The sequence below is a fragment of the Hyaena hyaena genome, unplaced genomic scaffold (genome assembly GCF_003009895.1).
Source record: "Hyaena hyaena isolate Hyena2069 unplaced genomic scaffold, ASM300989v1 scaffold_655, whole genome shotgun sequence".
In the NCBI taxonomy this organism is placed as follows: domain Eukaryota; kingdom Metazoa; phylum Chordata; class Mammalia; order Carnivora; family Hyaenidae; genus Hyaena; species Hyaena hyaena.
The window spans coordinates 364,855-389,460 of NW_024081289.1; the positions used below are offsets into that span (position 1 = coordinate 364,855).

At 47.1% G+C, this 24,606-nt stretch overlaps 3 protein-coding genes across 12 annotated transcripts; 2 read left to right on the plus strand and 1 right to left on the minus strand.

Annotated features, from left to right (window-relative positions):
- Positions 1 to 31: 31 nt before the first annotated feature.
- IL23A (interleukin 23 subunit alpha) lies at positions 32 to 2,962 on the minus strand. Of its 3 annotated transcripts, XM_039216871.1 has the most exons (4): positions 1,351 to 2,961; positions 1,021 to 1,122; positions 361 to 507; positions 32 to 255 (listed from the first exon to the last, which is right to left on the minus strand). In XM_039216871.1, exons 1-4 carry the CDS (start codon positions 1,522 to 1,524, stop codon positions 94 to 96), a joined length of 585 nt encoding a protein of 194 aa, XP_039072802.1. In that variant the 5' UTR covers positions 1,525 to 2,961; the 3' UTR covers positions 32 to 93. The 3 variants fall into 3 exon arrangements, with proteins under 3 accessions (XP_039072802.1, XP_039072800.1, XP_039072801.1); XM_039216869.1 differs by having other exon boundaries at positions 1,021 to 2,962; XM_039216870.1 differs by lacking the exon at positions 361 to 507 and having other exon boundaries at positions 1,021 to 2,962.
- Positions 2,963 to 6,178: 3,216 nt separating this feature from the next.
- Positions 6,179 to 20,267, plus strand: PAN2 (poly(A) specific ribonuclease subunit PAN2). Of its 6 annotated transcripts, none has more exons than XM_039216856.1 (26): positions 6,179 to 6,322; positions 6,969 to 7,350; positions 10,528 to 10,697; positions 10,811 to 10,931; positions 11,094 to 11,171; positions 11,546 to 11,813; positions 12,179 to 12,521; positions 12,723 to 12,819; positions 13,658 to 13,777; positions 13,994 to 14,113; positions 14,384 to 14,512; positions 14,636 to 14,835; positions 14,946 to 15,094; positions 15,217 to 15,323; positions 15,512 to 15,610; positions 15,728 to 15,801; positions 15,911 to 16,058; positions 16,364 to 16,507; positions 16,637 to 16,696; positions 16,926 to 17,016; positions 17,610 to 17,767; positions 17,872 to 18,015; positions 18,145 to 18,324; positions 18,452 to 18,545; positions 18,826 to 19,023; positions 19,590 to 20,267. In XM_039216856.1, the coding sequence occupies exons 2-26, from the start codon at positions 7,069 to 7,071 to the stop codon at positions 19,622 to 19,624; spliced, it is 3,609 nt and encodes a 1,202-aa protein (XP_039072787.1). In that variant the 5' UTR covers positions 6,179 to 6,322; positions 6,969 to 7,068; the 3' UTR covers positions 19,625 to 20,267. The 6 variants fall into 6 exon arrangements, with proteins under 6 accessions (XP_039072787.1, XP_039072789.1, XP_039072788.1 ...); XM_039216858.1 differs by having other exon boundaries at positions 14,946 to 15,082; XM_039216857.1 differs by having other exon boundaries at positions 14,949 to 15,094.
- Positions 20,268 to 20,878: 611 nt separating this feature from the next.
- On the plus strand, positions 20,879 to 23,953 carry CNPY2 (canopy FGF signaling regulator 2). Of its 3 annotated transcripts, none has more exons than XM_039216875.1 (7): positions 20,879 to 21,173; positions 21,321 to 21,458; positions 21,760 to 21,872; positions 22,031 to 22,146; positions 22,993 to 23,196; positions 23,357 to 23,453; positions 23,820 to 23,953. In XM_039216875.1, coding segments are annotated over exons 2-7 (576 nt in total). In that variant the 5' UTR covers positions 20,879 to 21,173; positions 21,321 to 21,456; the 3' UTR covers positions 23,864 to 23,953. The 3 variants fall into 3 exon arrangements, with proteins under 3 accessions (XP_039072806.1, XP_039072805.1, XP_039072807.1); XM_039216874.1 differs by having other exon boundaries at positions 21,395 to 21,458; XM_039216876.1 differs by lacking the exon at positions 21,321 to 21,458 and having other exon boundaries at positions 20,881 to 21,173; positions 23,820 to 23,952.
- The last annotated feature ends 653 nt before the right edge of the window (positions 23,954 to 24,606 follow it).

Below are 24,606 nucleotides of genomic sequence, written 5' to 3' on the forward strand. Positions count from 1 at the left end.
CTAATTCACTTGTTGGCTCACAGGTTCCTGGCCTGATTCATTTTTGCACTGCTGAGCCATGGAGATCTGGGTGCCATGCTTAAGCTTCTGGCTTTAGGGGCTCAGGGTTGCTGCTCCGTGGGCAAAGACCCTGGCAGCTACAGCCACAAAGGCCTGAAGGCTGCGGAGGATCTTGAAGCGGAGAAGGAGGCGCTGCCATGGCTGGCTGGGACTGGGGCTTGGAGTTTGCTCAGTCTCCCAGTGGTGACCCTCAGGCTGAAAGGACATAGGACACAATCAGAGAACACTCTAGATCCTTCACCCTCCATTTCCTGTCTCTGATACCTGCAAGCCCCCATTCTCCAGGCCCCTCATTCATACCTGCAGGAGTTGCCTAAGGCCCAGGAGGGAGGCGTGAAGCTGGCCCACTGGGCCATCAGGGAGTAGAGAAGGCTCCCCTGTGAAAATGTCTGAGCCCAGCAGCTTCTCATAAAAAACCAGGCCCTGGTGGATCCTTTGTAAGCAGAACTGGGGGGAAAAGAAAGCAGTGAGAGCTATCAGATACCCTCCTACTCCATTTACCAAAGACCCACCTGGTTCTTTGCCATTCTTAGACACTGCCATGGTCTGAATGTTTGTGTCCCCACAAAATTTATATGTTGAATCCTAACCCTCCAATGTGATGGTATTAGGAGATAGGACCTTCACAAGGTGATGATGTCATGAGTGTGGAGTCTTCAGGAACTTGATTAGTGCTCTTCTAAGAGATCCACGCAACTCCCAAGGCCGTTCGAAGATAACAGTGAGAAGTCTGCAACCTGGAAGAGGGCCCTCACTTGACCATGCTGGTACCCTGATATCCAACTTCCAGAAATTAGGAACAGTGAGAACTAAATATTTGATGTTTATAAGCCACCCAGTCTGTGGTATTTGTTGTAGCAGGCTGAACGGACAAGGACAGATACAACTCTTACTAATTCACCATGGTACCCAACGATGTCCCAGTCCCCTCTTCCTTGTAGTCCAGCCTCTTCTTACTACCTGACTGTTGTCTCTGAGTCCTTGGGGATCACAGCCATCCTCACACTGGATGTGGGGGACATCATTTGTGGTCTCGTCATCTCCCTGTTCTCTTGGTAGGTCCTGGAATGGAGGAAGGGGTGGGAAGAGTGAAGAGATAAGAGAAGCACTTTCTAAGTCCACCAATAACCCAGGCCCAGGAGTCTTCCAGGAACCCCACTCCCTGTCCTCTCTCACTCTTTGAGGACCTTCAACCCTCCAGCTTCCATCCAGAGCCACAGAGTCTTCTCTCCTTGGAAGCCTTGGAGAGCTTGGACAAGCTCCCATTTGGTGCCAGAGCCTGCTACTTACCGTGTGTCCCGTTGGAGGATGTGCACTCCAGGCCAGCGTGCAGAGCTTCTGTGAGAGCTGCTGGCCCAGAGCCCAGGCAGGGCTACTGCCCTCGGGCACAGCCCGGGTCTTCGCAGTCCAGGGCCGTGGCAGCAGCAGCAGCAGCAGCAGCAGCATAGCCCTGCTCCCCAGCATCTTGTTGCCTGCTTCTCAAATCTGGCTGGCTCTGTGCTTCACACCAGTCCCTGTGGAATCTCTGCCCACTTCCCTTTGCTCTGGAGCCTGATGCTCTCTGCCTTCTGTGTGTCTCTGGTTTGGTTCCCTCTGTTGTTCACGGAGTTTCTGAGCTGCTTCCTGCTGTTTTTCTCCCCTTGTCTCTGAGTCTCTTTTTAAGGTCTTTGCATTGTAAGGCCCGCCCTTTATACTAGCAGGTGACTCACAGCAGGTGGGATTCCCCTCCCTGCATCATCCCCTTCTGTGGAGAGCCCAGGTATGCAGCCTCAGTCCCAAGGGAAATGAGACGTGTGGTTGCTGTGGCTGGAGGCCTGGGATGGGGCATATGTGTAATGCTCTCCATGAATCGAAATGGCTGTAGAGGGGGTGGGGGTTAGACAAATGAATATTTAAATGAATCTAGTCTCAAGTTTCTTCCTGTTGAACTTCCCCCCCATTTTTTTTTTTGCCTCTCAAAGCTTTATCTCCCCACCCCCACCTAACGTCCTTACCTCCTCCTGCCTGAGGAAAAGCCAAAACGGAAACATTCATTTATTTCCCAATAGGATAGCAAGCTCAGTTTGGAATGAAGTTTGGTTCCCCTCTAGTGCCCTGTGTCTAAAAACAAGGGGGCTTCTTTTTTCTCCCTTGGCAACAATTATTTTCACTGGGAGAGAATGGATGTGAAGGCACTCTGTGAACTGAGAAGCCATATAATGCCGTATAAAGTATTACTGTTCCCGCTTCAGGCCTCACTGTGGAGTGGAGGCCTGGAGGGGGAGACAGTTGTTGCTAAGAATCATCTAATTCCTCAACCTTAGTGGCCCAAAGTTTCATAGGATTTGTGGGGTTCAGGTGGTAGTTCTTTTGGGATACGAGTTTAAGAAAAGGCTGTGAGTCAAATTTAGATATTCCAGCACCCAGGCCCTACCCCACAGTTAGGAAGTCCAGGAATTCTGGGGAGTTGGAGATGCACTGTGTAAATGACCCTGACCAGTCCTTCAGCCTGTTGCATCCATGGGTAAAATCCGCTGACACTGATTTCATCACCCTCCCTGATGCAACATTCAGTGAGCCAGCTGAGACTGTGAGGTTGGGCGTGGGAGTGGGGGGTGGTCCAAATCTGGGACTGCCCCAACCCCAGTGGAGGGTCCCAGAACAATTTGGACGTCAGAATGAGGACATGGCTGACCACACAGATGGTCCTTAAAGCCTTCCCAAGAGGTTGACCCTTCTTCTCTGAGAAATTTACCCTTGATAGAGGCCTCCCTTCCCTTGGAACTATTCAAAACTGCCCAGTGAAACTTCTGATTCAAATATTATGACTCTGTGGTAAATCTATCCTTTGGATAAAATGTTTCCAGCATCATAGAGGTTATCTCAGTCTGAGTGGGAAATGGTTTGCCTCTCTCTACATATGGTATAAACAAATGGAAGAAGGAAGGAGGGGAGCTCACTTCACTTGTTTTTTTTTAAATTTTTTTTTAATGTTTTTTATTTATTTCTAGGAGAGAGAGACAGCGTGAGCAGGGGAGGGTCAGAGAGAGAGGGAGTCACAGACTGAAACAGGCTCCAGGCTCTGAGCTGGCAGTCAGCACAGAGCCCGACGCGGGGCTCGAACCCACGAACCGCGAGATCATGACCTAAGCGAAAGTCGGACGCTTAACCGACTAAGCCACCCGGGCGCCCCCTCACTTCACTTGTTTAATGTCTGTTATGTTCTTTCCACCTCTGGCCCCATTTTGGGGGGCCTAAAGGATAGGAGATGAAAGGTAAAAGGAGGAGGAAGTGGAGTGTTGGGGGATGGGAGAGACAAGGGTGAGTTGGAGGCACGGGGCTCTGCTGCTTTGTTTCACTTCCTGGTGCTTCGAGAGTTGGGTAGGAAGCAAGGTTAGTGGGGTGATTGTGGGACTGTTCTGTGGCAGGAACTACTTCCAGGACTAGATCTGACCTGGAACTGCAGTGACCCCTTGACGTCAACAGAGCCTCAACCGTTATGCAAATCACATTCACAAGACACTCCTAAGCAGGCCTTTCCAGTTGGATGCCCAGACTCCAAATCCAGTTGAAATTCCCTTAGGTAGTTAATAATGATGGCTAATATATATCCAACTCTCACTTCACACCAGGTCCTTGGTCTAAGCACTTTTTATGTATTAACCCATTTAATTCTCACAACCCAGTGAGCTGGTACTGTTATTACCTCCATACTACAGATGAGGAAACAGATAAGTAATTTACTCAAGATCAGAGCTGAGTGGCCAGAATTCCAGGAGAGGAATTCTGGCTTCAGATCCTGCTTTCTCTCTCTCTCTCTCTCTCTTAATTTTTTTTATTTTTTTAAATGTTTTATTTATTAGAGAGAGAGACAGTGTGAGCAGGGGAGGATCAGAGACGGAGATACAGAATATGGAACAGGCTCCAGGCTCTGAGCTAGCTGCCAGCACAGAGCCCGACGCGGGGCTCGAACCATGAACCGTGAGATCATGACCTGAGCGGAAGTTGGATGCTCAACCGACTGAGCCACCCAGGCACCTCTCAATCTCTCTCTCTCTCTTTTTTTTTTTAAACAAATAGTTTATTGTCAAGTTGGTTTCCATATAACACCCAGTGCTCATCCCCACAAGTGCCCTCCTCCATGCCCAACTCCCCCCCCCCTCTTTTTTTAAATGTTTATTTAATTTTTGAAAGAGAAAGAGAAGAGGGCGGGAGGGGCAGAGAGAGGAGATACAGAACCTGAAGCAGACCCCAGGGTCGGTGCCATCAGCACAGAGCCTGGGGGTGGGGTGGAGTGGGGTGGGGTTTTTGAATTTACTAGCAGCGAGATCAGGACCTGATCTGAAATCCTACAAAGCTTTACCGACTGAGCCACTCAGGCGACCCCAGATCCCGCTTTCTCAAACATTCCATTCCATTGGACAGAACACAAAGTATCTTTATAAAGTAGTTTATTTAGCCCAGGTGTCTCAGGCCCAGTAATTCTCATGGGTCTGTGAAGTCTTTCTCAAACCGAGACCTCAATATGGAAATTTCTCAAAGTTTACAAACTGTCTAGTCTCTCAGCACCCATCTTTTCCCAAGATTTTAAGTCTAGTGACCTGTGATGTCAGATCAGTTTGAGAGACCCACTGAGTTAAGGTATTTTTCTATGACTTCTGGTGGACTCTAGGGACCCTCTAAGTCCTGGAGGTCAAAATTCTGGAGTCCTGGGGCGCCTGGGTGGCTCAGTTGGTTAGGCGTCCGACTTCAGCTCAGGTCAGATCTCATGGTTCATGGGTTCGAGCCCCACATCGGCTCTGTGCTGACAGCTCAGAGCCTGGAGCCTGTTTCGGATTCTGTGTCTTCCTCTCTCTCTGCCCCTCCCCTGCTCATGCTCTGTCTCTCTCTGTCTCAAAAATAAATAAACTATAAAAAATTAAAAAAAAAAATTATGGAGTCCTTTTGGGGCGCCTGGTGGTTCAGTTGGTTAGGCATCCGAGTTCAGCTCAGGTCATGATATCGCGGTTCGCGGGTTCCAGCCCCGCGTCGGCTCTGTGCTGATAGCTAGCTCAGAGCCTGGAGCCTGCTTCGGATTCTGTGTCTCCCTCTGTCTCTGACCCTCCCCTGCTCACGCTTTCTCTCTCTCTCAAAAATAAATAAAACACTAAAATTTTTTTTGAAAAAAAAAATTCTGGAGTCCTCTTACTACAGCGTTATTTAGCAGGCTTTATTGAGAGAGAGAGAGAGAGAAATGCTTTAATACTGTATCCTCCGAGAGAAATTCCTCCCATCAAAAAGGCCCTCTGTAAAAAAGAAAAAAAAAAAAAAAGGCCCTCTGTGTGGCCGTTACAAACTGAGCTAAATTGCTCTGGACACCTCTCGCAACCTGGCCCCATTCCAAAAACAGTTCACGCTCAGAATTAGTCCCCAAGAATCGCTAAAAATAACTGTTGACGCTAAATCTGTTAAGAGTTTGGGGGTAAGCAAATGTCCCAGTTTGCTGCTCTCATCCCCCTCTGAGGGATAATGTCCAGCTTCGAGAGCAGGGGAATTTGATAGCCAAGGGGTCTTGCTCTCTGGGACTATTACCGGAGCATCTGGGGAGGGGATAATCACAGATGGGAGTTTCAGATGGATGCCTACAGAATCGTAGAAGAGGCAGCTGGTTGGGCCGTGTTTGGAACCTGGCTCCCGCTTCCGTTTTTTCTCTCCCATGCCTGGAAATGATAGGAAATGCCGGAGAGTTTCGGGGGCAACAGGGTGAGAGAGGTGGCGGAGCAGCTCACAAGAGCACCGGAGGAGGAGGGGGTGGACCAGACAGGCTGGGAATACCCAGTAATCGATTCCCCGTGCTTTACCTTGGACACCCCTTATTCTAGGGCTTCTAAAGTTACAGGGAGCATTAAAGTTAGGTTTCCATGCGACTTCTCCAGTTTTGTTCAAAGAAAGCTTAAAAGAGAAGGGGTTACGTTTCACGACACCAAATGCGGCAGGATCTGACACCGTTTGTCCCCATCGGCGGCCCGTAACCTTATTTTTGCCCAATACCTGCGTCACGCGTCTTCCCGCGGAGCCGTCTGTACCTGGCTCCTTCTGATTGGCTTAGGTGAGCTCCGAGCCCTTCCTGATTGGAAGCTCTGACTGGGAGCCCGCCGTCCTTTCCGCAGTAGTGTTCGGTTGAGCCTCAGGCGCGGGGGAGAATTGGGGAAACTGGAATTTCCCGCGGAGCTGACGGCGCTTGCTCTCCCCCTACTCGTTTTAATTCCACGCGCTCCAAAATATCCGCCATGGAGAAATCTTGGTAATGACCCAATCCCCATAAGCATCCCAAAAACACATCTGACCCCTGCCCTAATCCCTCCCCTCCCCGCCGCCGGGGGAGAATTCTGGGTAATTGATTTCTCTGGTTCCCCTAGAGAATTGTGGGTAACTAGCCATTTTCATCATGTCCCCCCACTCCCGCCCCAGTTGTGGGTAACTGGACATTATTATTTTCCCCTGGAGAATCCTGGGTACCATTGCAGGGGATTCTGGGAAACTTGACTTCTCTTATTTTCACCTCCCAAACCCCCACCCCTCATCCTTAATTTTGGGAAACAAGCATCTTGAGCCCCTCTCCCTAACTCTTGTCCCGCAGTCGCTGCTCCTTCCATTGATGGTTCCGGGGTAAACCAGGCAAGTGAGCAGGCCTGAAGGAAGATGAAAAGAAATCATGTATTAGGTTAGATAGCGGGATAGCGGGGAGTACAGAGGGCCTAGAGTAGAAAAAGGGACAACACTTACGCCTCTACCCCACTTCGCATCCCCTTCCTGCTTGCTTCATCTCCTGCCTGGCATTCTCACATCTGCCTGCCTCATCTCCCTTCTGCGCATATAATCTAGAACACACTAAATACAATTACCTGGGCCTACCTACCACTGACTCAGCTACCTCTTTCCCTTTGCAGGCCAGGATGTCCATTCTAGCCCCACTGGTGCTGTCCTGCTGAAGGCTGGGTCAGGCATCTAAAGGGAAGGGTGTGACGGGTCTAATCTGCCATCGTCATCATGAACTTCGAGGGCCTGGACCCTGGACTGGCAGAGTATGCCCCAGCTATGCATTCTGCCCTGGACCCTGTCCTGGATGCCCACCTGAACCCAAGTCTGCTACAGAATGTGGAGCTGGATCCGGAGGGGGTGGCTTTGGAGGCTCTTCCTGTCCAGGAGTCAGTGCACATAATGGAAGGTGTCTACTCTGAATTGCACAGTGTGGTGGCTGAAGTGGGTGTGCCTGTCTCCGTCTCCCACTTTGACTTGCACGAGGAGATGCTGTGGGTGGGAAGCCACGGGGTAAGAACCGTACCCCTTTGTAAGGGCAGAAAGGAGTTGTTGGAGGTCTTTTGTCTGGTTTTAGCCCAAGGACAGCTGCTTTACTGGGAGTCAGAACTGAGTTGTGGCGAGAGTTAGTTAGGTCTCTAAGTCAAAATCAGGAGGAAGGGAGTGGAAGGAGCCATATAATCCAGGGAGAAATTACATAGGTGTTCTTTTTTAGAAGTCATCCCATTTCTACCACAATTTGCCCATTCTAAGCTTTGATTAATCTTGATAACTACGCATCAGTTAGTCTGTAATGTCCCAATCCAATCTCTAATGACCCTCTTCTCTTTCCATTTTTATAATTATAAAATGTTTAACACGTGTTTCTGCATACCTTACATGGAATCATTCTGTCTTCTTTTGCTGATTTTAATCTCTCTGAAAATAGTTATCAATGTTAATTAAAAAAAATTTTATTTTAGAGCACACAAGCAGGGGAAATAGTTATCAATGTTAATTAAAAAAAATTTTATTTTAGAGCACACAAGCAGGGGAGAGGGGCAGAGGGAAAGAGATCTTAAGCAGGTTCTATGCTCAGCACAGAGCCTGATGCAGGGTTTGATACCACAACCCTGAGATCATGATCTGAGCTGAAATCAGGAGTCTGAGCCATTCAGGGACCCCAATATTAATTTCTTAAATGTGTATCTATGTTGCTAGTATGCTAGAGAGTCCAAAGATTTTATAAGAAATAATATTCTTGGGGCACCTGGGTGACTCAGTCGGTTAAGTGTCCAACTTTGGCTCAGGTCATGATCTTATGGTCTGTGAGTTCGAGCCCCACATCGGGCTCTGTCCTGACAGCTCAGAGCCTGGAGCCTGCTTCAGATTCTGTGTCTCCCCCTCTCTCTGCCCTACCCGGCTCACTGTCTCTTTTGAAAATAACATTAAAAAATTTTTTTTAATTAAAAAAAAAGAAAAACCACATCCTTAAAAAAAAAAATAACATTCTTGGTTTACTAATTTTCCTTCCATAGTGCATGAATTGTGCTTTTTTTCATTAGAAAGAATGTACTTTTTTGATAATACATTCATTTCAGTAGGTGGGGTCTACTGCTATGGTAGACTCAGCATAAAAAACTGAATAAAACATAATCCTTGCCTTCAAGGAATTTATGGAACAATGAGGGGGAAAAAAAAGATATATAAACAGATAACTTTTTTTTTTTTTTTAAATTTCTAGGAGAGAGAGAGAGAGAGACAGAGTGAGCAGGGGAGGATCAGAGAGCGAGGGAGTCACAGACTGAAACAGGCTCCAGGCTCCGAGCTGGCAGTCAGCACAGAGCCCGACGCGGGGCTCTAACCCACGAACCGTGAGATCATGACCTAAGCGAAAGTCGGATGCTTAACCAACTAAGCCACCCAGGCGCCCCTATAAACAGATAACTTGCCAGTACTTTAGAAAAAACTAAACTGTTTCACTTATGAATTGTGAATTTAAGATATACACTATGAATTTAAGATATAAACTACTAAGTGCCAGTATAAAAATATTTCCTGGGTGGAGACGGGTCAGAGGCCCCCCTGAAGGAAGTAACCCCTGAAAAGAGTTCTTGAGAGGTGAGTAGGAGTCAGGTGAAGAAGAGGGAAAATGCTGTCTCGGCAAAAGCAAAAGGATAAAGATTTCCAAGACACTGACACAGTGTGATTGCAGACTGCAATAACTACAAGCAATTAGGGTTTACTGCTCTGGAAGATAAGGCTGAAGAGTTAGACATTACTTCATTCAACTAGTGTTTTTTGAGCACCTGCTAGGCGCCAGACCTTGCTCTGTGGTATAGATTTGGAATAAGAATTTTAAAAAGGCAACAAAAATACATTTACAAGATATTAGGTAGGTGGTGTTTAGTATCCTTAAAGAAAATAAAGTGGAGTTAAGGGGGTTGAGGTAATGAAGGGTGGGAGGTGTTGCTGTTTTAGATAATTGGTCAGGGGAAGGTCTCTCTGATAAAGTCACATTTGAATAGAGACCTGGGTGCAGGCCAGGATGTCCTGAGTCTTCTAGAAGGGAGAGAGGAAGCCATGCAGCTATCTGGAGGGAGAACATTCTAGAAAGCGTCATACACTGTTGTTAAAAGAGCTAGGAGTTGATCCTTCACACCACTGACAATTTTTATCCAGAATGATAAGATTATGTTTGCATCTTAGAATGCTGAAATAGCAGTATAGAGTTTGATTTAAGGGGGAACATGGCAGGATTCAGCAGGATCAGCTTAGTTTGCAGGTTATTGTAGCAGTTCACATAGAATATGAAAGTCTGAATGAAGGACTGTAGACATGTAGAACAGATTTGGGAAATATTTAGGATGTAAACAAGACTTAAGTTACTACCAGTGACTTAGTCCTTTGGACAGATCATGGTACCATAAGGAATACAGTTAAAAGAAGAATTGAAATGAGGTAAAATGACAAAATTAATTTAGAATGTAATGAGTTTGGGGTTTTCATGGAATGTCTAAAGAGATGTTTAGTAGGTATTTAGTTATATAAGTCTGAAGCTTGAGGCAGTGGTCTCTGCTAGAGGAGGGAGTTAGGAGCCATCAGTTAAAAGATTGCTGGTTAAAACCGTGAGAGTGGATGAGATTACCTAGGAAGACTAGTGAGAAAATAGTGGACTGGGAATAGCCATGGTTCAAGAGTGGTCTGAAGGGAGGCACACAAAGAGAAGGTATGAGCTAAGAGTCAGGACCGAAACCAGTAGTGAGTGATGTCATAGGAGCTAAGGGTGGAATGAGTTTCACATTCTCTCTATTCCAGCCTGTGACCCACAGTGCACATTTCCCAGGTGGCTCAGAGATTAAGATTTGAATGTGGAACATTAAGAAAGCCATCTGGCCAGTGGAGGATCGGACTCACATCCCTGACCTGAAATTGTTGTAACCAACTAAGCCATTACCTATTCAGCAGGGTCATTGTGAGGACAAAATGAGGTAGAGTTTACAAAAGTACTTTGTAAAGCATTAAACAGAAGATAGTATCAATGTCTTTGTCACTTAGATTGGTCCCTAGTTATATGTCTTAGTTGCTGTTAGCCAGAAAGGCCAAGCAAGAGTGGAGAAAAGTTGAGCAATGTCTGTCTAGTCCCTGACCTGTATCTGGGGTGGCTCTGCCCCTCCACTCAGGGTGTCTCTCATCTTTTTGTCCCCACAGGGCCATGCCACTTCATTTTTTGGCCCCGCCCTGGAGCGTTACTCATCTTTTCAGGTCAATGGCAGTGATGACATTCGACAGATCCAGAGCCTGGAAAATGGTATCCTATTTCTCACCAAGAACAACCTCAAGTATATGGCCCGTGGGGGCCTCATTATATTTGATTACCTGTAAGTGGCTTCTCAGCTCTGGTCTGGGAAAGAGAGTCCCTCCTAAAATGGGAAGTCTAAAGGATTGGAAACTTTTGAGACCTTGGTCCCTTAGCCTTTCCTTTCCCTTACAGGCTGGATGAGAGTGAAGATATGCACAGTCTTCTGCTGACTGACAGCAGCACTCTGCTTGTTGGTGGGCTGCAGAACCACATATTGGAAATTGACCTTAACACTGTCCAGGAGACTCAGAAGGTATAAGACTGGAGCAAGAAGGACCCAGGCAGGGCCTGAGGTTTTCGGGGGGCCAGGGATATGCCTACACTGGGAACATGCCTAAGATGTATGTGCCATCTTTCTGTTCCTTTGGTCTGTGGGAAGAATTATTCTCACTGGTTTTTCTGCTTTCTTCCCCAGTACACAGTTGAGACACCTGGAGTCACCATTATGAGACAGACAAATCGCTTCTTCTTCTGTGGGCACACATCTGGCAAGGTGGCTCGGTTCCATGTTTCTTCCTACCACATGGCCCTGTTTCATCGGACGTGTGCTGGAGCTCTTCCTTTCCCTCAATTCTGGGGCTGTAGTTGGAGGCACAGGAGGAGTGACTTGAGTTCCTACTCAGTCACATTATACTAGATGTCTTTCAGGCTGATGCCTTCTGTTGTTAACTAGATACCTTTAAGGCAAGAGAGTAAACAGGAGTTCTCTTTGGAATCCCTTCCAGCTCTCAGCCTCTCTTTGTGCCTGTTTTGTGCTTTAATTGCCCATATCCAAGAACCTTAGTTCTTTTGGCAGAGGGTCAGGTAGGTGGCGGGTACTTTTCCTGATAACAGTTTTGGCAGATAACTGAGTTCTCTCTTCTTCAGGTTTCTCTGCGAGACCTCCGTACTTTTAAGGTGGAGCATGAGTTTGATGCTTTCTCGGGGAGTCTGTCAGATTTTGATGTGCATGGCAACCTGCTGGCTGCGTGTGGCTTCTCCAGCCGCCTCACTGGCCTGGCCTGTGACCGTTTCCTCAAGGTGTATGATCTGCGCATGATGCGTGCCATCACACCACTTCAAGTACATGTGGATCCTGCCTTCTTGCGCTTCATCCCTACGTATACTTCTCGACTTGCTATCATCTCCCAGTCAGGTAGGAAGGATTATAGGAAGGGGTAGGAAGGGTTGATAAGTGAAGGAGGAAATAGTAAACTTTCAGTGGGCTATCAGGATCTCACTTAGGTTTGGTCAGAGATTAGAGCTTTTATTTTCTCCCTAAGTGTGAAGAACACAGAAAAAGATAAAGGTAGAGCAGACAGAAGAACTTAGAACTGTCTTTTCTGGGTAACAAACCTGCCTGTGGTTTATGAGAAGGCATCAGATGATATTATTTGTATCTCTAGGCATGAACTTAGGCCCCATTCTTTCCCTGATACCAGGGGAAGAGGGTAAGAAGGACATAAAAGGATGGCCCCTTTTCAACTTCTAGGGCTCATAATGCTTCCTCCTTTCTTCTAGGGCAATGCCAGTTTTGTGAGCCCACAGGCCTGGCCAACCCAGCAGACATCTTTCATGTGAATCCCGTGGGGCCTTTGCTAATGACATTTGACGTATCAGCTAGCAAGCAGGCCTTGGCCTTTGGGGATTCTGAGGGCTGTGTGCACCTCTGGACTGATTCCCCTGAGCCCTCCTTCAACCCTTACTCCCGTGAAACGGAGTTTGCTTTGCCCTGTCTTGTGGACTCACTGCCTCCTCTGGACTGGAGCCAGGACCTGCTGCCTCTTTCCCTCATCCCTGTCCCGCTCACCACTGACACGCTTCTCTCTGATTGGCCTGCTGCCAACTCCGCTCCAGCTCCCAGGTTGTACCTTACATCTGGGTCAGAGGTGGGGAGGGGAAAAGGGCCAAGATACCAGGATTCTCTGTAAGCCCTGTAGTAGTCTCCTTCTTCCCTGATTTTTGTGTGTGTTCAGTACTTTCTTCTTTTATGGCTCCTTGGGGTTTGGGGATTGGATGGGCCGATACCACAACCTTCAAGCCCTAGAACTGTACTACATTATAGGCGAGCGCCCCCTGTGGATGCAGAGATTCTACGCACCATGAAGAAGGTGGGCTTCATTGGCTATGCACCCAACCCCCGCACCAGGCTGCGCAATCAGGTATGTTCAGAGGAGAGAGAGTCAGCCCCCACCCCAGACCTTTTGGATTTCTCCTGTCTTGTTTCTTTACTAGTCCTCAGCAGTTTTTGCTTTTAGTCAGTGAGTAAAAGGTTTTTGAGGTCTAATGAATGGAAGGTACCACGGTAGGTGTTAGGGAGAATTCAGAGATTAGAAGATAGAGTCTCTGCTATTAAGAAGTTTAGTATTTGGCTGGTAAAGGTAAGACCTGTCGGTAACAAATTATTTGTTCTATTGTTAAATGCTAAAGGAATGTTACAAGCATTCACTGCCAGGGCTGTTTGGAGGGAAAATGTTACTCAGGGAAGACATACTGAGAAATGTGGATATTGAGCTGGAAAGGTGAAAGATGGGTAAGTAGAAAGTAACATGGGAGCATATTCAGGATGAGAGATCAATGTTAGCAGAGGTCTCAAGAAGCATAACTGCAAAAGGTGTGTCTGACTGGGACTGTGATTGGACTAGTCTGGCGGCAGTGGTGGTTAGTACTAGGAAATAGTGTGACTTTGAGGTTGGAAAGGGCCCGGTTGGGAAGCCTTAATACCAGTGTATAGGGAGAGAAGTGATACACTGAAAAAGATGTTTTAGTAGAGTTTGTTTGGTAGTGGGATGTCGGACAGAGTGAGTGTGCAGAGCCATGCGTGGAATCCATCACAGTAGTCCAGCTGTGGTTAGGTAGGGTGGTGGCAATGGCAATAAAAAGGACACGGTGGATGCTGAAACTTCATGAAATTAGAAAGTTAAGTGTTGGGATAAAGGTGGGGGGAAACCAGAGATAATTAAGACATCCAACAAAATTACCTCTTTTTAAAAATTCTAGATTCCTTATCGACTCAAGGAGTCAGACAGTGAATTTGACAGCTTCAGCCAGGTCACTGAGTCACCAATAGGGCGGGAAGAGGAGCCACATCTCCACATGGTCTCTAAGAAATACCGCAAGGTGCTGAGGGTTGCCAAGGAATGAGCTCTGTGGGATGTGGGGAAAGGTTCCCTGGGAAAAGGGGGTCATACTAGAAAGGATCAAAGGACTCAGTCGAGAATCCTTCACTTACCACCTGGACTTAGGAGGGAGGTTTTGGGGAAGGTTGTGACCACTGCAAAGGATTTAGGGGACTCTGAGGATACCTTCATTTTGCTCAGACTGTTTCTGCCTCAGGTAACCATCAAATACTCCAAGCTAGGGTTGGAGGACTTTGACTTCAAACACTACAATAAGACCCTGTTTGCTGGATTAGAGCCCCACATTCCTAATGCCTACTGTAACTGCATGATCCAGGTAAGGATATTCCTGTGACCTGAACACGGCTACTGCCTTTCTTCTCTGTGGCCCCATACCCTCTGCTCTTTTTCCAGGTCTCCAACAAGGCCTACTTTGCCATGGCCTCTGCTACCATTCTTTCTTGCTCCACAGCCTTCAAGTCTTCTCTGTGTGCTCCATTCTTCAGTAGACTCCTGATTTGTATTCTTCACCAGCTTGCTTAACCATCCCATCTCTCTTCCCCTCCATAGCACTTGCCTGCATCAGTTCTCCTGTTCTTTCCCCCAGGTGCTCTACTTTCTGGAGCCCGTTCGCTGTCTTATCCAGAACCATCTTTGCCAGAAGGAGTTCTGTCTGGCATGTGAGCTGGGTTTCCTCTTTCACATGTTGGATCTCTCTCGAGGTGACCCTTGTCAGGTCAGTGTCTGGAGACTGGGGATGATAAAAGGGGAAGGGAAGTAGACAGTAGGCAAGGACATTGCTGTGCAAATAGCCACAAAAGAGAAAACTGCCCCATTCTACCAACACACTTCCTTCCAGGGCAGTAATTTTCTTCGGGCATTCCGCACCATTCCTGAGGCCTCGGCCCTTGGTCTGATCCTGGCTGATTCAGATGAGGCTTCAGGCAAAGGCAATCTCGCCAGGCTTATTCAGAGGTGGAATCGCTTCATTCTCACTCAGCTGCATCAGGATATGCAGGAGCTAGAAGTACCGCAGGCTTATCGAGGTGCTGGAGGCAGGTATGAAATAGTGACATGAACAGTTAAAGCTACCCTGACAGGCCCCTCTGTGACTTAGAGGGTCTCCTAACTGCTTCCTTGTGAATGTGTATTGCCTTCCCTGCCCTTAGCAGCTTTTGCTCATCGGGGGACTCTGTCATTGGGCAGTTGTTCAGCTGTGAGATGGAGAATTGCAGCCTCTGTCGCTGTGGCAGCGAGACCGTGCGAGCCTCTTCCACCCTGCTCTTCACACTCTCCTACCCTGAGGGTAGCAACAGTGGTATACCTCCAGCTGGGTTGGGAAGGTTCCCTCGTTGTCCCATAACATCAAGGAGAGGGTGTTGGGAGGCTGACAGTGGGTAGAGGGGAGAACCTAGAGTGAAGCATCCAGTTTCCCCTCAGATAAAACCGGGAAGAACTGTGACTTTGCTCAGGTGCTGAAGCGAAGCATCTGCCTGGAGCAGAATACACAGGCCTGGTGTGACAACTGTGAGAAGTACCAGCCTACGGTGAGCCCTCCTATGTTGGGGATTTGGTATGGTCTCATCCGGGACTAGCTATGTCAGCACTGCCATTCAGGGATCAATAGGGAGAGGGAGGAACCTCAGTTTGAAAATCAGGTCCAGGTTTTACTGTTCCCATCCAGGTTTCTTTCCTGTAGGCTCCTTGCCATTTCTTGTTTGTTTTTTCCTCTCAGATTCAGACCCGCAACATCCGCCATCTGCCAGATATTCTTGTGATCAACTGTGAGGTGAACAGCTTGAAAGAAGCTGATTTCTGGAGAATGCAGGCTGAGGTGAGGACCAGGTCTGGAAGCAGGGTTTTAGGTGCACTTCTTAGTTTTCTCTCCCTTCTGTGCTCAATATATGATTAATGTTCCTGGGGAATCAGATATTTTTTCCTTTGTGTTCAGGTTGCCTTCAAGATGGCAATAAAAAAGCATGGTGGGGAAATCTCTAAGAATAAAGAGTTTGCTTTGGCTGATTGGTAGGTACTATCTGGTGGGAGTTGGGGGCGAAAGAATTGAGCTACCCAGTGGCTCCTCTGTTCACTGGCTAGATCTCAGAATGGATTTCTAATTCTCTTGTCCTGACAGGAAGGAACTAGGGAGTCCAGAGGGCATGCTGATGTATTCCTCCATTGAGGAGTTGAAGAATGTCTGGCTTCCTTTCTCCATTCGCATGAAGATGACCAAGAATAAAGGGCTGGATGTTTGCAATTGGACTGATGGGGATGAGATACAGGTTGTTGAATAACTGGGAAGAGAAGGGGGAATAAGGGAGAGAAGGTTGGGGCAGAAGCAGGGCAAGGGGAAGATGGAACTTAGTATAGGGAAAAGGGAGGGAATAAAGCCAAGTATTTACCAGTTGTGAGCTTTTCCAGAGTGACTCAGTTCAGTATTGAGAGTCATAGATGGGCTAGGATGGAGATAACCCGCCCTGGTCCCCCATCCCCATCCCCATCTCCCGAACTCCCTGTCCTCTATCCCCTTTCCCCTTCCTTCCCCATCCTTAAACTTAGCTTAGCAGCCTGGGTACCCCCCTCACAGTGGGGCCCAGCCAGGGCAGAGGAGGAGCATGGTGTCTTTGTGTATGACCTGATGGCTACTGTGGTACACATCCTGGACTCACGCACAGGGGGCAGCCTGGTGGCTCACATCAAAGTTGGAGAGACCTACCACCAGCGCAAGGAGGTGAGTGAGATAATACAAGGAAGGGACACTCCTGGTGGTAGCCACAATGGAGTCCCAGGTCTGTCCTTATCTTGAGTCTCAGTGGTCCAGCTATCACTTTATCATCTGTCTTTTGCTGTATTTCCACAGGGTGTTACCCACCAGCAGTGGTATCTCTTCAATGACTTTCTTATTGAACCTATTGATAAGGTTAGTTGTAACACTTTCCATTCCCCCTTTCATCTCCCATTTTCCAAGAATGCTCATCCTCAGTGCTCTAGAGAATCCCAGGCAGATTCAGGAGGGAAGGATGGGTCCTCAAAAATAAAAAGTGTTAGCAAAACTAAACATAGCAGCTGAGTTCTGTCTTCTGTCTCGCTTGGGAAAAAGGAAAAAGGGGCATCTATATATAGGCCATGAAGTGCTTTTTCTTTTATAGCATGAAGCTGTGCAGTTTGACATGAATTGGAAAGTGCCTGCTATCCTTTATTACGTCAAAAGGAATCTTAATTCCAAATACAACCTGAACAGTAAGTGGTACAGGGTAGACCCAAGGGTGTGGCAGTTTAGATTGGTCTTTTGGAAGAGATCTTGTTAAGATTAGGATAGATAACCAGTGTTATTACTTCCAGGGATACTGGAGAGATTCCTGTTCATCAGGCCCTAAATTTAAAACCTGGAGATCCTGAGGGTATAGAGGGGAAGATATGATGTGGGGAATCTGATCAAAAGGGATAAGGTTTTGATTTTGAGTCTCATCATTTTCCCCAAGGGAAGCTTGCTTCTTCTTTTGGAGATGAACTCCTTATAAGGTCCCTTTTTGGTGCCTTTAAACCATAGTTTCTGTGTAACTTTATTTTTCTGGATTTTTTGAGCTAAAGTTCAAAGTCAAAGTCTTATTCTTTCCTCTCTGCTTTTGTGTTTTTTCTTAGCATATTTCTTAATAGTTTTATGATTTGACCTGTTCCATCTACCTGTTCACCAGACACAATCTTTTTATTCACATGCTTTGATTATTGAGAGATCACAGTGTAGACCCAGTGTCTGGTCAGCTATCCTGGGTTTCCCTCCCCTGGTTACTTCCCTGTCCCTAACTATCTGTCTTCTGGATTTTCTCTTCAAGTCAAGAACCCTATTGAGGCAAGTGTCCTGCTGGCTGAAGCCTCACTAGCACGGAAGCAGCGGAAAACACATACTACCTTTATTCCACTGATGCTGAATGAGATGCCACAGGTTGGGGACCTGGTGGGCCTGGATGCTGAGTTTGTCACTCTTAATGAGGTAACCAAACCTAAAAGGTTATGGTGTTGGAACAGAGCTCTGGAAATATTAGGAGTCATAAGCAGTTCTCTGATTTCTTAATGTTATCAACTCTTCTCATATAGGAGGAAGCAGAGTTACGCAGTGACGGCACCAAGTCTACCATCAAACCAAGCCAGATGTCAGTAGCAAGAATTACTTGTGTTCGAGGCCAGGGACCCAATGAGGGTATCCCCTTCATTGATGACTATATCTCTACCCAGGAGCAGGTATTAGGATATGGAGGTACAAGCAAGACAAACCTTATACTTATGTAGAGTGCTCTAGAACCCAGGGAAGAGTAGCAGGGGGAGACTGTGCACGTCACTTCCTGAGTAACTTCTTTTCTCTATGCCTAGGTGGTGGATTACTTGACTCAGTACTCGGGGATTAAGCCAGGAGACCTAGATGCCAAGATTTCCTCTAAGCACCTTACAACTCTCAAGTCTACCTACTTAAAGCTTCGTTTTCTTATAGACATTGGAGTCAAGTTTGTGGGTCATGGTCTGCAGAAGGACTTCCGGGTCATCAACCTCATGGTTCGGGCAGGGCTCTTTTTAAGAGTTTCCTTTGAATATGGGCCCTTTAGGGTATACATTGTGCTTTTGGAGAATGGGAAATTATGGATCACCTACCTTCAGTCTCCCACTCTTTTATCTCTGCCAGGTGCCCAAGGACCAAGTCCTTGACACTGTCTATCTCTTTCATATGCCCCGAAAACGAATGATTTCCCTGCGATTCCTTGCTTGGTACTTCCTAGGTGAGTTGGTGTATCTTGTGCTCATTAAGAGCAGGAAAAAGTGTTGGAGGAATCAAAGGAGTAGGGAGGACCCTGACTTAGTGGTGAGAGTTACAAATGGATTTAAGTAACTTCAGTATCCCTCTGCACTAAGAATGGTGTTTGGCTCTTTCCCTTATGGGCAGTCAAGTCATTGATTATTGATTTTTATCAATTATTGGGAGAAGGGGATGTGATTATGGGATGTGTTCTTACCTTCCTTTGTGAGGTTCCAAACTATTCCGCCTCTTAATTCCCTCAGACCTGAAGATACAAGGGGAAACCCATGACAGTATTGAGGATGCCCGCACAGCCCTTCAACTCTACCGAAAGTATCTGGAGCTAAGCAAGAATGGCACGGAGCCTGAATCCTTCCACAAAGTGCTCAAGGGTCTTTATGAGAAGGGCCGAAAGATGGACTGGAAGGTTCCTGAGCCTGAGGGTCAGACAAGTCCCAAGAGTAAGGCCTGGGATGGGACAAGGGAAACTGGACAGGGTGGGTTTTGATTGCATATGTGAAGATTAGACTCATGATAATGATGATGATTGTGATGTTAACAACAGTACCAACCCTACCTTACGTTTGTAAAGCACTCAGTAGTTTACAAAGCATTTAATCCTCCCAACATTCAGTGAAATAGATTGTATTCTTGAAAGTCTACATTGATCCTAACCTCCTCCTGCCTAATTCTAAAATGTTTGTTAAAATTTTTTTTACATTTATTTATTTTTGAGAGACAGAGCATGAGTGTGGGAGGGGCAGAGAAAGAGGGGGACACAGAATCCAAAGCAAGCTCCAGGCTCTGAACAAGCTGTCAGCACAGAGCCCGAAATGGGGCTTGAACTCATGAACTGAGATCATGACCTGAGCTAAAGTCGGATGCTCAACCGACTGAGCCACCCAGGAACCCCTAATTCTAAAATGTTTGGGGGCAGGTTTGCCCTCTTTTCCTTGATAAAAAGTATTCCAAGTGCTTTTTCTCCACTCACCTTAAGAGTCAATGCTCTTGATTTTGTCTCTGACAGATGCAGCTGTCTTCTCCTCAGTGTTGGGGCTCTGACCTTCCCCTGTCCCAGTGACCTACTCCCTCTCCCTTCAGTGTTCTGTGCCCCAGAACTGGGAGATGGCTTCCCAAGTTGGCTATACCTTGTCCGCTTCCAGAATTGGACCTGCTCAGGGTCTACAGATGGTGCTATTAATAGAACTGGAATGCAGCAGAGTTGCTGCAAAGGGAAGAGGTGCCAGATTCCTTTTTCATTCTTTGCAAAATAGCGGGCCAGAAACAGAGTCTAGAATTGACCCAAATGGACAGAAATTGGTATTCTCAATAAATATCCTGGGTAATTAATATCCAGGCAAAAGAATGCTCCTGGAACCAGTACTCTCAGTTCCTAGTTGGCTAAGGACTGAAGTCCTGGACAGTGATAGGATACAACAGTAGCTCGAGACAGCTCAAGTCTCTGCTTGAGGGATGCCTGGATGGACCAGGACATAAGAGTATTGGTGCCCAGAGCAAACCAGTGTTGCCAACACCATCATTGCCAAAAGGCCTTTGGGTCCTAGACACAGCTTGGCTGCTGTCTTCACTCCTGCTGACAGCTGAGAAACATCTGTCTTCCATCCACTCTCCTGTCCCAACTTTTGTTATTTTTTAAAATTTTGTTTTAAAATGCATGTTTTATAAAATAAAAACAAAAATATTATTGGCTTGTCATCTCTGTGATTAGAGACCCGCGAGTGTTGGATGCTCTGACTTAAGCTCTCCTCTCCTTTCTTTGTGTTGGCTTTCTACAACTGGGAAAAATCAAAGCTTTCAAATTTCCACCTAGAAATGAAGGTGAAGCTCTGGAGTCGAGTTTAAGGTTACTGGGGGAAAATAATTACGTCTTACCTGGACAGTTATTTTTAGCTCTTTGCTCTGGTTGCCTAGTACCTTAAGGTCCGATTCTTTTAAGATGCACAGTATGGTTTTCTCGGAAAGTTGGGGAAGCTGACAAACCGTACATCATGTTATCTTAAGACCTGTAGCTACTAACGGGATCTGCTGAAGTGCTGCGGTGCTTCCTGGGAGATGTAGTTCACGGGGTACTGAAACCCGGGCTTCTCACAGAATAGCAGGGTACCTTTCTTTTAAAAGGCCCTAGCCCACCTAGACTGGCACATCCACGTGCGTCTGACCGCGTCCTTACGCCACGCCAGGCTCTGTCCTTGCTTCAGGCCACTCCTATTCTTCGGCTGACCCCTGGTGGTCACGTGGAGCTGCTCGCCACGCAAGTCTGGGTCCTTCTGCGAGCCACCGGGGTCCTCGCAGCCTGGAAGCCGCTCCGGAGCTGCCTGTTCGCGCGAGAGTTTGGAGGGGCGGGTTTGGGGTCGGTCTCCGGTGTGGGGCTCGCACGGCAGCGCTTCAGAGCCGTGCTCAGGCGGCCGATTGGAGTGCGGGGAGCTGGGTCAGGCAGTCGTTGGGTCACCCGTGCCTGGAAAGTGCCGAAGCGCTCTGGAGAATCCTGGACAGCCCCGCTCTTCCGCAGCCAGGTGCTAGGGTCGGGAGTAAAGTGAGAGTCCGGCAGTCTTCGAGCGCCTGGGCCACGGCGGCGGCCCTGGGAGCAGAGGTGGGACGTATGCGAGTGGCACTGAGGGTCGGGGATGGACTGGAGCGAAGGCAATGGCGGCGTCCTCAGAAAGGGGGCTGGTCCGCACGGGAAACAGCTGGGCGTCGGGGTGGGGATGCAATAATCTAAGGTGGTGGATCCAAATAGGCCCCAGGTATAGAGTGTTCCGCCCGCCACCTCTCTGCCTCCTGGCCTGAATCAGCTGCTTGCCTTGCCGGCAGCTTCTCGGTGCCTTCCGTCCTCGCTTAATCGCCAACCTCCGTTCCGCAGCTGCCACATAACCATGTAAGCCCTAGGCAGTGGACGCCGAAGTACCAACATCTGGGGCCTCACCTGTCGACGTAGTGTCTGGGGCTGAGCCCCAAGTCCCTAGCTTGTGCTCTCACTCACCGCGGGGTGGGGGCGGGGGTGTGGGGATCCGGGTCCTCAAGCGCTGGAACAGAGGAGCTCCTTTGTGTCCTGGCCATTTCCTGAAAAGTAGAGCCAGAGTCACACTGAGGCCTTTGTAGGCCTTGGGATGAGGGATTTGGGGTGAGGGCAATGGAGCCGAATCCTCACACCAATGCTCTATTTACCCCAATTTCAGGTGGAGCAACCCCATTACGCTAAAGATGAAAGGCTGGGGTTGGCTGGCCTTGCTTCTGGGGGCCCTGCTGGGAACTGCCTGGGCTCGGAGGAGCCAGGATCTACATTGTGGAGGTAAGAGCACAAAGAGAAGTCAGAGGAAGGAGGGTGGGGAAGACAGAGCCTTGCTTGGGAGAGCATGAGATACAGGGCCTGGGAGAAGAATGAATGGAAATCCCTGGGTTGATTTCCTTTCTCCCTTCCTTCTCCTCCTTTATCTCCCCTCAAACCAGCTTGCAGGGCTCTGGTGGATGAACTAGAGTGGGAAATTGCCCAGGTGGATCCCAAGAAGACCATTCAGATGGGCTCTTTCCGAATCAATCCAGATGGCAGCCAGTCGGTGGTGGAGGTAACTGTTACTGTTCCCCCAAATAAAGTAGCTCACTCTAACTTTGAATGAGAACTCAACTGATTAAGAAGGACCTTGGTTTAATAGAAATTGGCCCAGATAGGTATCTAAAGTATTGGGCTGTCACATTTGTAAGAGGCTGGAGGCTTATACCCTATGTACTTGCTTCCTGGCTCCAAACCTTAATACTTTATTTCTGCTGTAGTTATTAGGAGACAGGGAACCCTGATCAGCCCCCCCCTCCACATCCGTAATTCTTGTCACTCATATTTTCACTATGGCATAATCACATACATACAAAAGAGAAAAAGAAGACCTTATCCCTGTATTCAGGAAATGTATGTTTTAGTAGGAAACATAACATATATGCAAAGCTGTATCTAGTGAATAGTATATAAAGGAAAGTTAAGGTTATGATGTTTGTGAGATGCTTTATAATCGTTATCCTCAAAGCCTACACTACCTCTCTTATGCTCCTATTGAGGACAGGTATTAGTCTCATTTAATACAAATAAATAAAATCATTAGCGTACACCCATAAGAATTAAAGGAATTCAAAGGAAAGGAACACATAGTTAACTAGGAATAATCAAAAGAGGTCTCTGTTTACCTATAATTTGGAGCTAATGACACACCTGTTTTATTTCTTAGAATTGTGGAGTAAGGTAAAATAAGGTCATATATTTGAAAGCACTTTGGATCTATACAAATAAACTACACTGTTTTTAATTAGGGAGAACTTTTTAGAATAAGTGAGTTGAACTAGATTTGGAAGGAAAAGTAAGGCAATAAATTACTAATATACAGAGGTGGAAGAATGTGACCCAAGGCTGAGGACATTTCTAGGTGCCTTATGCTCGCTCAGAGGCCCACCTCACAGAGCTGCTAGAGGAGGTATGTGACCGGATGAAGGAGTATGGGGAACAGATTGACCCTTCTACCCACCGCAAGAACTACGTACGTGTAGTGGGCCGGAATGGAGAATCCAGTGAACTGGACCTACAGGGCATCCGAATTGATTCAGACATCAGTGGCACTCTCAAGTTTGCGGTGAGCTTTGGGAATGGGTAGCTGGCTTTTGAAAATTAGGGGAATTACTGGACAGCCCAAGCGGAAAAATTACGTTAATGTCCTCTTCCTCTCTGGAGGTGGAGGCAGAAGGCCTCTAATTGCTGTTCATCTCTCATTCATTTCTCCCTTGGGTTGACAGTGTGAGAGCATTGTGGAGGAATATGAGGATGAACTCATTGAATTCTTTTCCCGAGAGGCTGACAATGTTAAAGACAAACTTTGTAGTAAGCGAACAGGTAAACTACTCCTACTTTATTGCCTATCCTCACAGCCCTTTGGAACCTGGCACATTTCCCTAGCATGTTCCTCCACCTCCCACCCCCATCCTCTGATAATAGCTCAAGAATTGACTTCCATTACTTATGACTTAGGGACTTGGGTTGTTCCTCTTCATTCTCTTCCTGTCAGCTTTCAGAATTTGTGGCTCCCTCACCTGGGATACAGGTGAGAGGACAGTGGGAATGTTTTGTTATCTAAAAGGATATGCTTTGAAAAATGGTGGTTGCTGTGTGTGCCAGTTTGGTTTTGGGTATTTTCTTGATAGTGGTATATATCAATATGAGAGTGGCATTTTCCTTCAAACTTTTATGTGCTATTTGCAGATCTATGTGACCATGCCCTGCACATATCACATGATGAGCTATGAACCACTGGAGCGGCCCAGACTGACAGGCTTGATGGATCACCCCCAGGAAGGGAAGAGGGTGGCAATGCCTTTTATATTATGTTTTTATTGAAATGAACTGAAAAATTGTGAAACCAAAAGTATGAACTGTGTTGTCTTTTCATATCCAGAATCAACCCTTATGTTAGGCTTGAAGATAGGGGATTCCAGACAGGAAAGAAAAGGGAAGGAAGTACTTTGGAAATGGTGTAGCATTTATTCAGTGCCTCCTCAATACCATGTGTTTAGAGTCTAATTGTGGAGAGAAGAGGAACCTCTATGAATAAGCAAGGGAACATAGGTAAGTGTACAGTAGTATGGGATTCTAGAAATGACTTGTATTTATAATGATGAAACAAAGTTTAAGACAGAGCTTGGTCTTGAAGGAAATAATGGACATGCATTATTCTTCCCTTCCTGCCCTTCCAGATGGAGGGATCAGTAATAGCAGACAGGAAGGGGAAATGGATGTGATCAACTCATCTGAAAAGTAAGAGCTTTATAAGATAGGGAGAGATGAGGTAAGGAATGTTATTTAATGAAGGCCCTTTCTTGCTGGCCTAAGCTTTTAGATTTGAACCTGCAGCACTAAAGTATACCTTTCTCATTTTCATCTGTCAGTCTAGATTCTAAGTCTGTCCGCACTATCTATGTGTAGAGATTCTGTACTGGTGCAAGGGATGGAAACCTAAAGGATCCTTCTTTGAGGAACTTCTTAAACACCT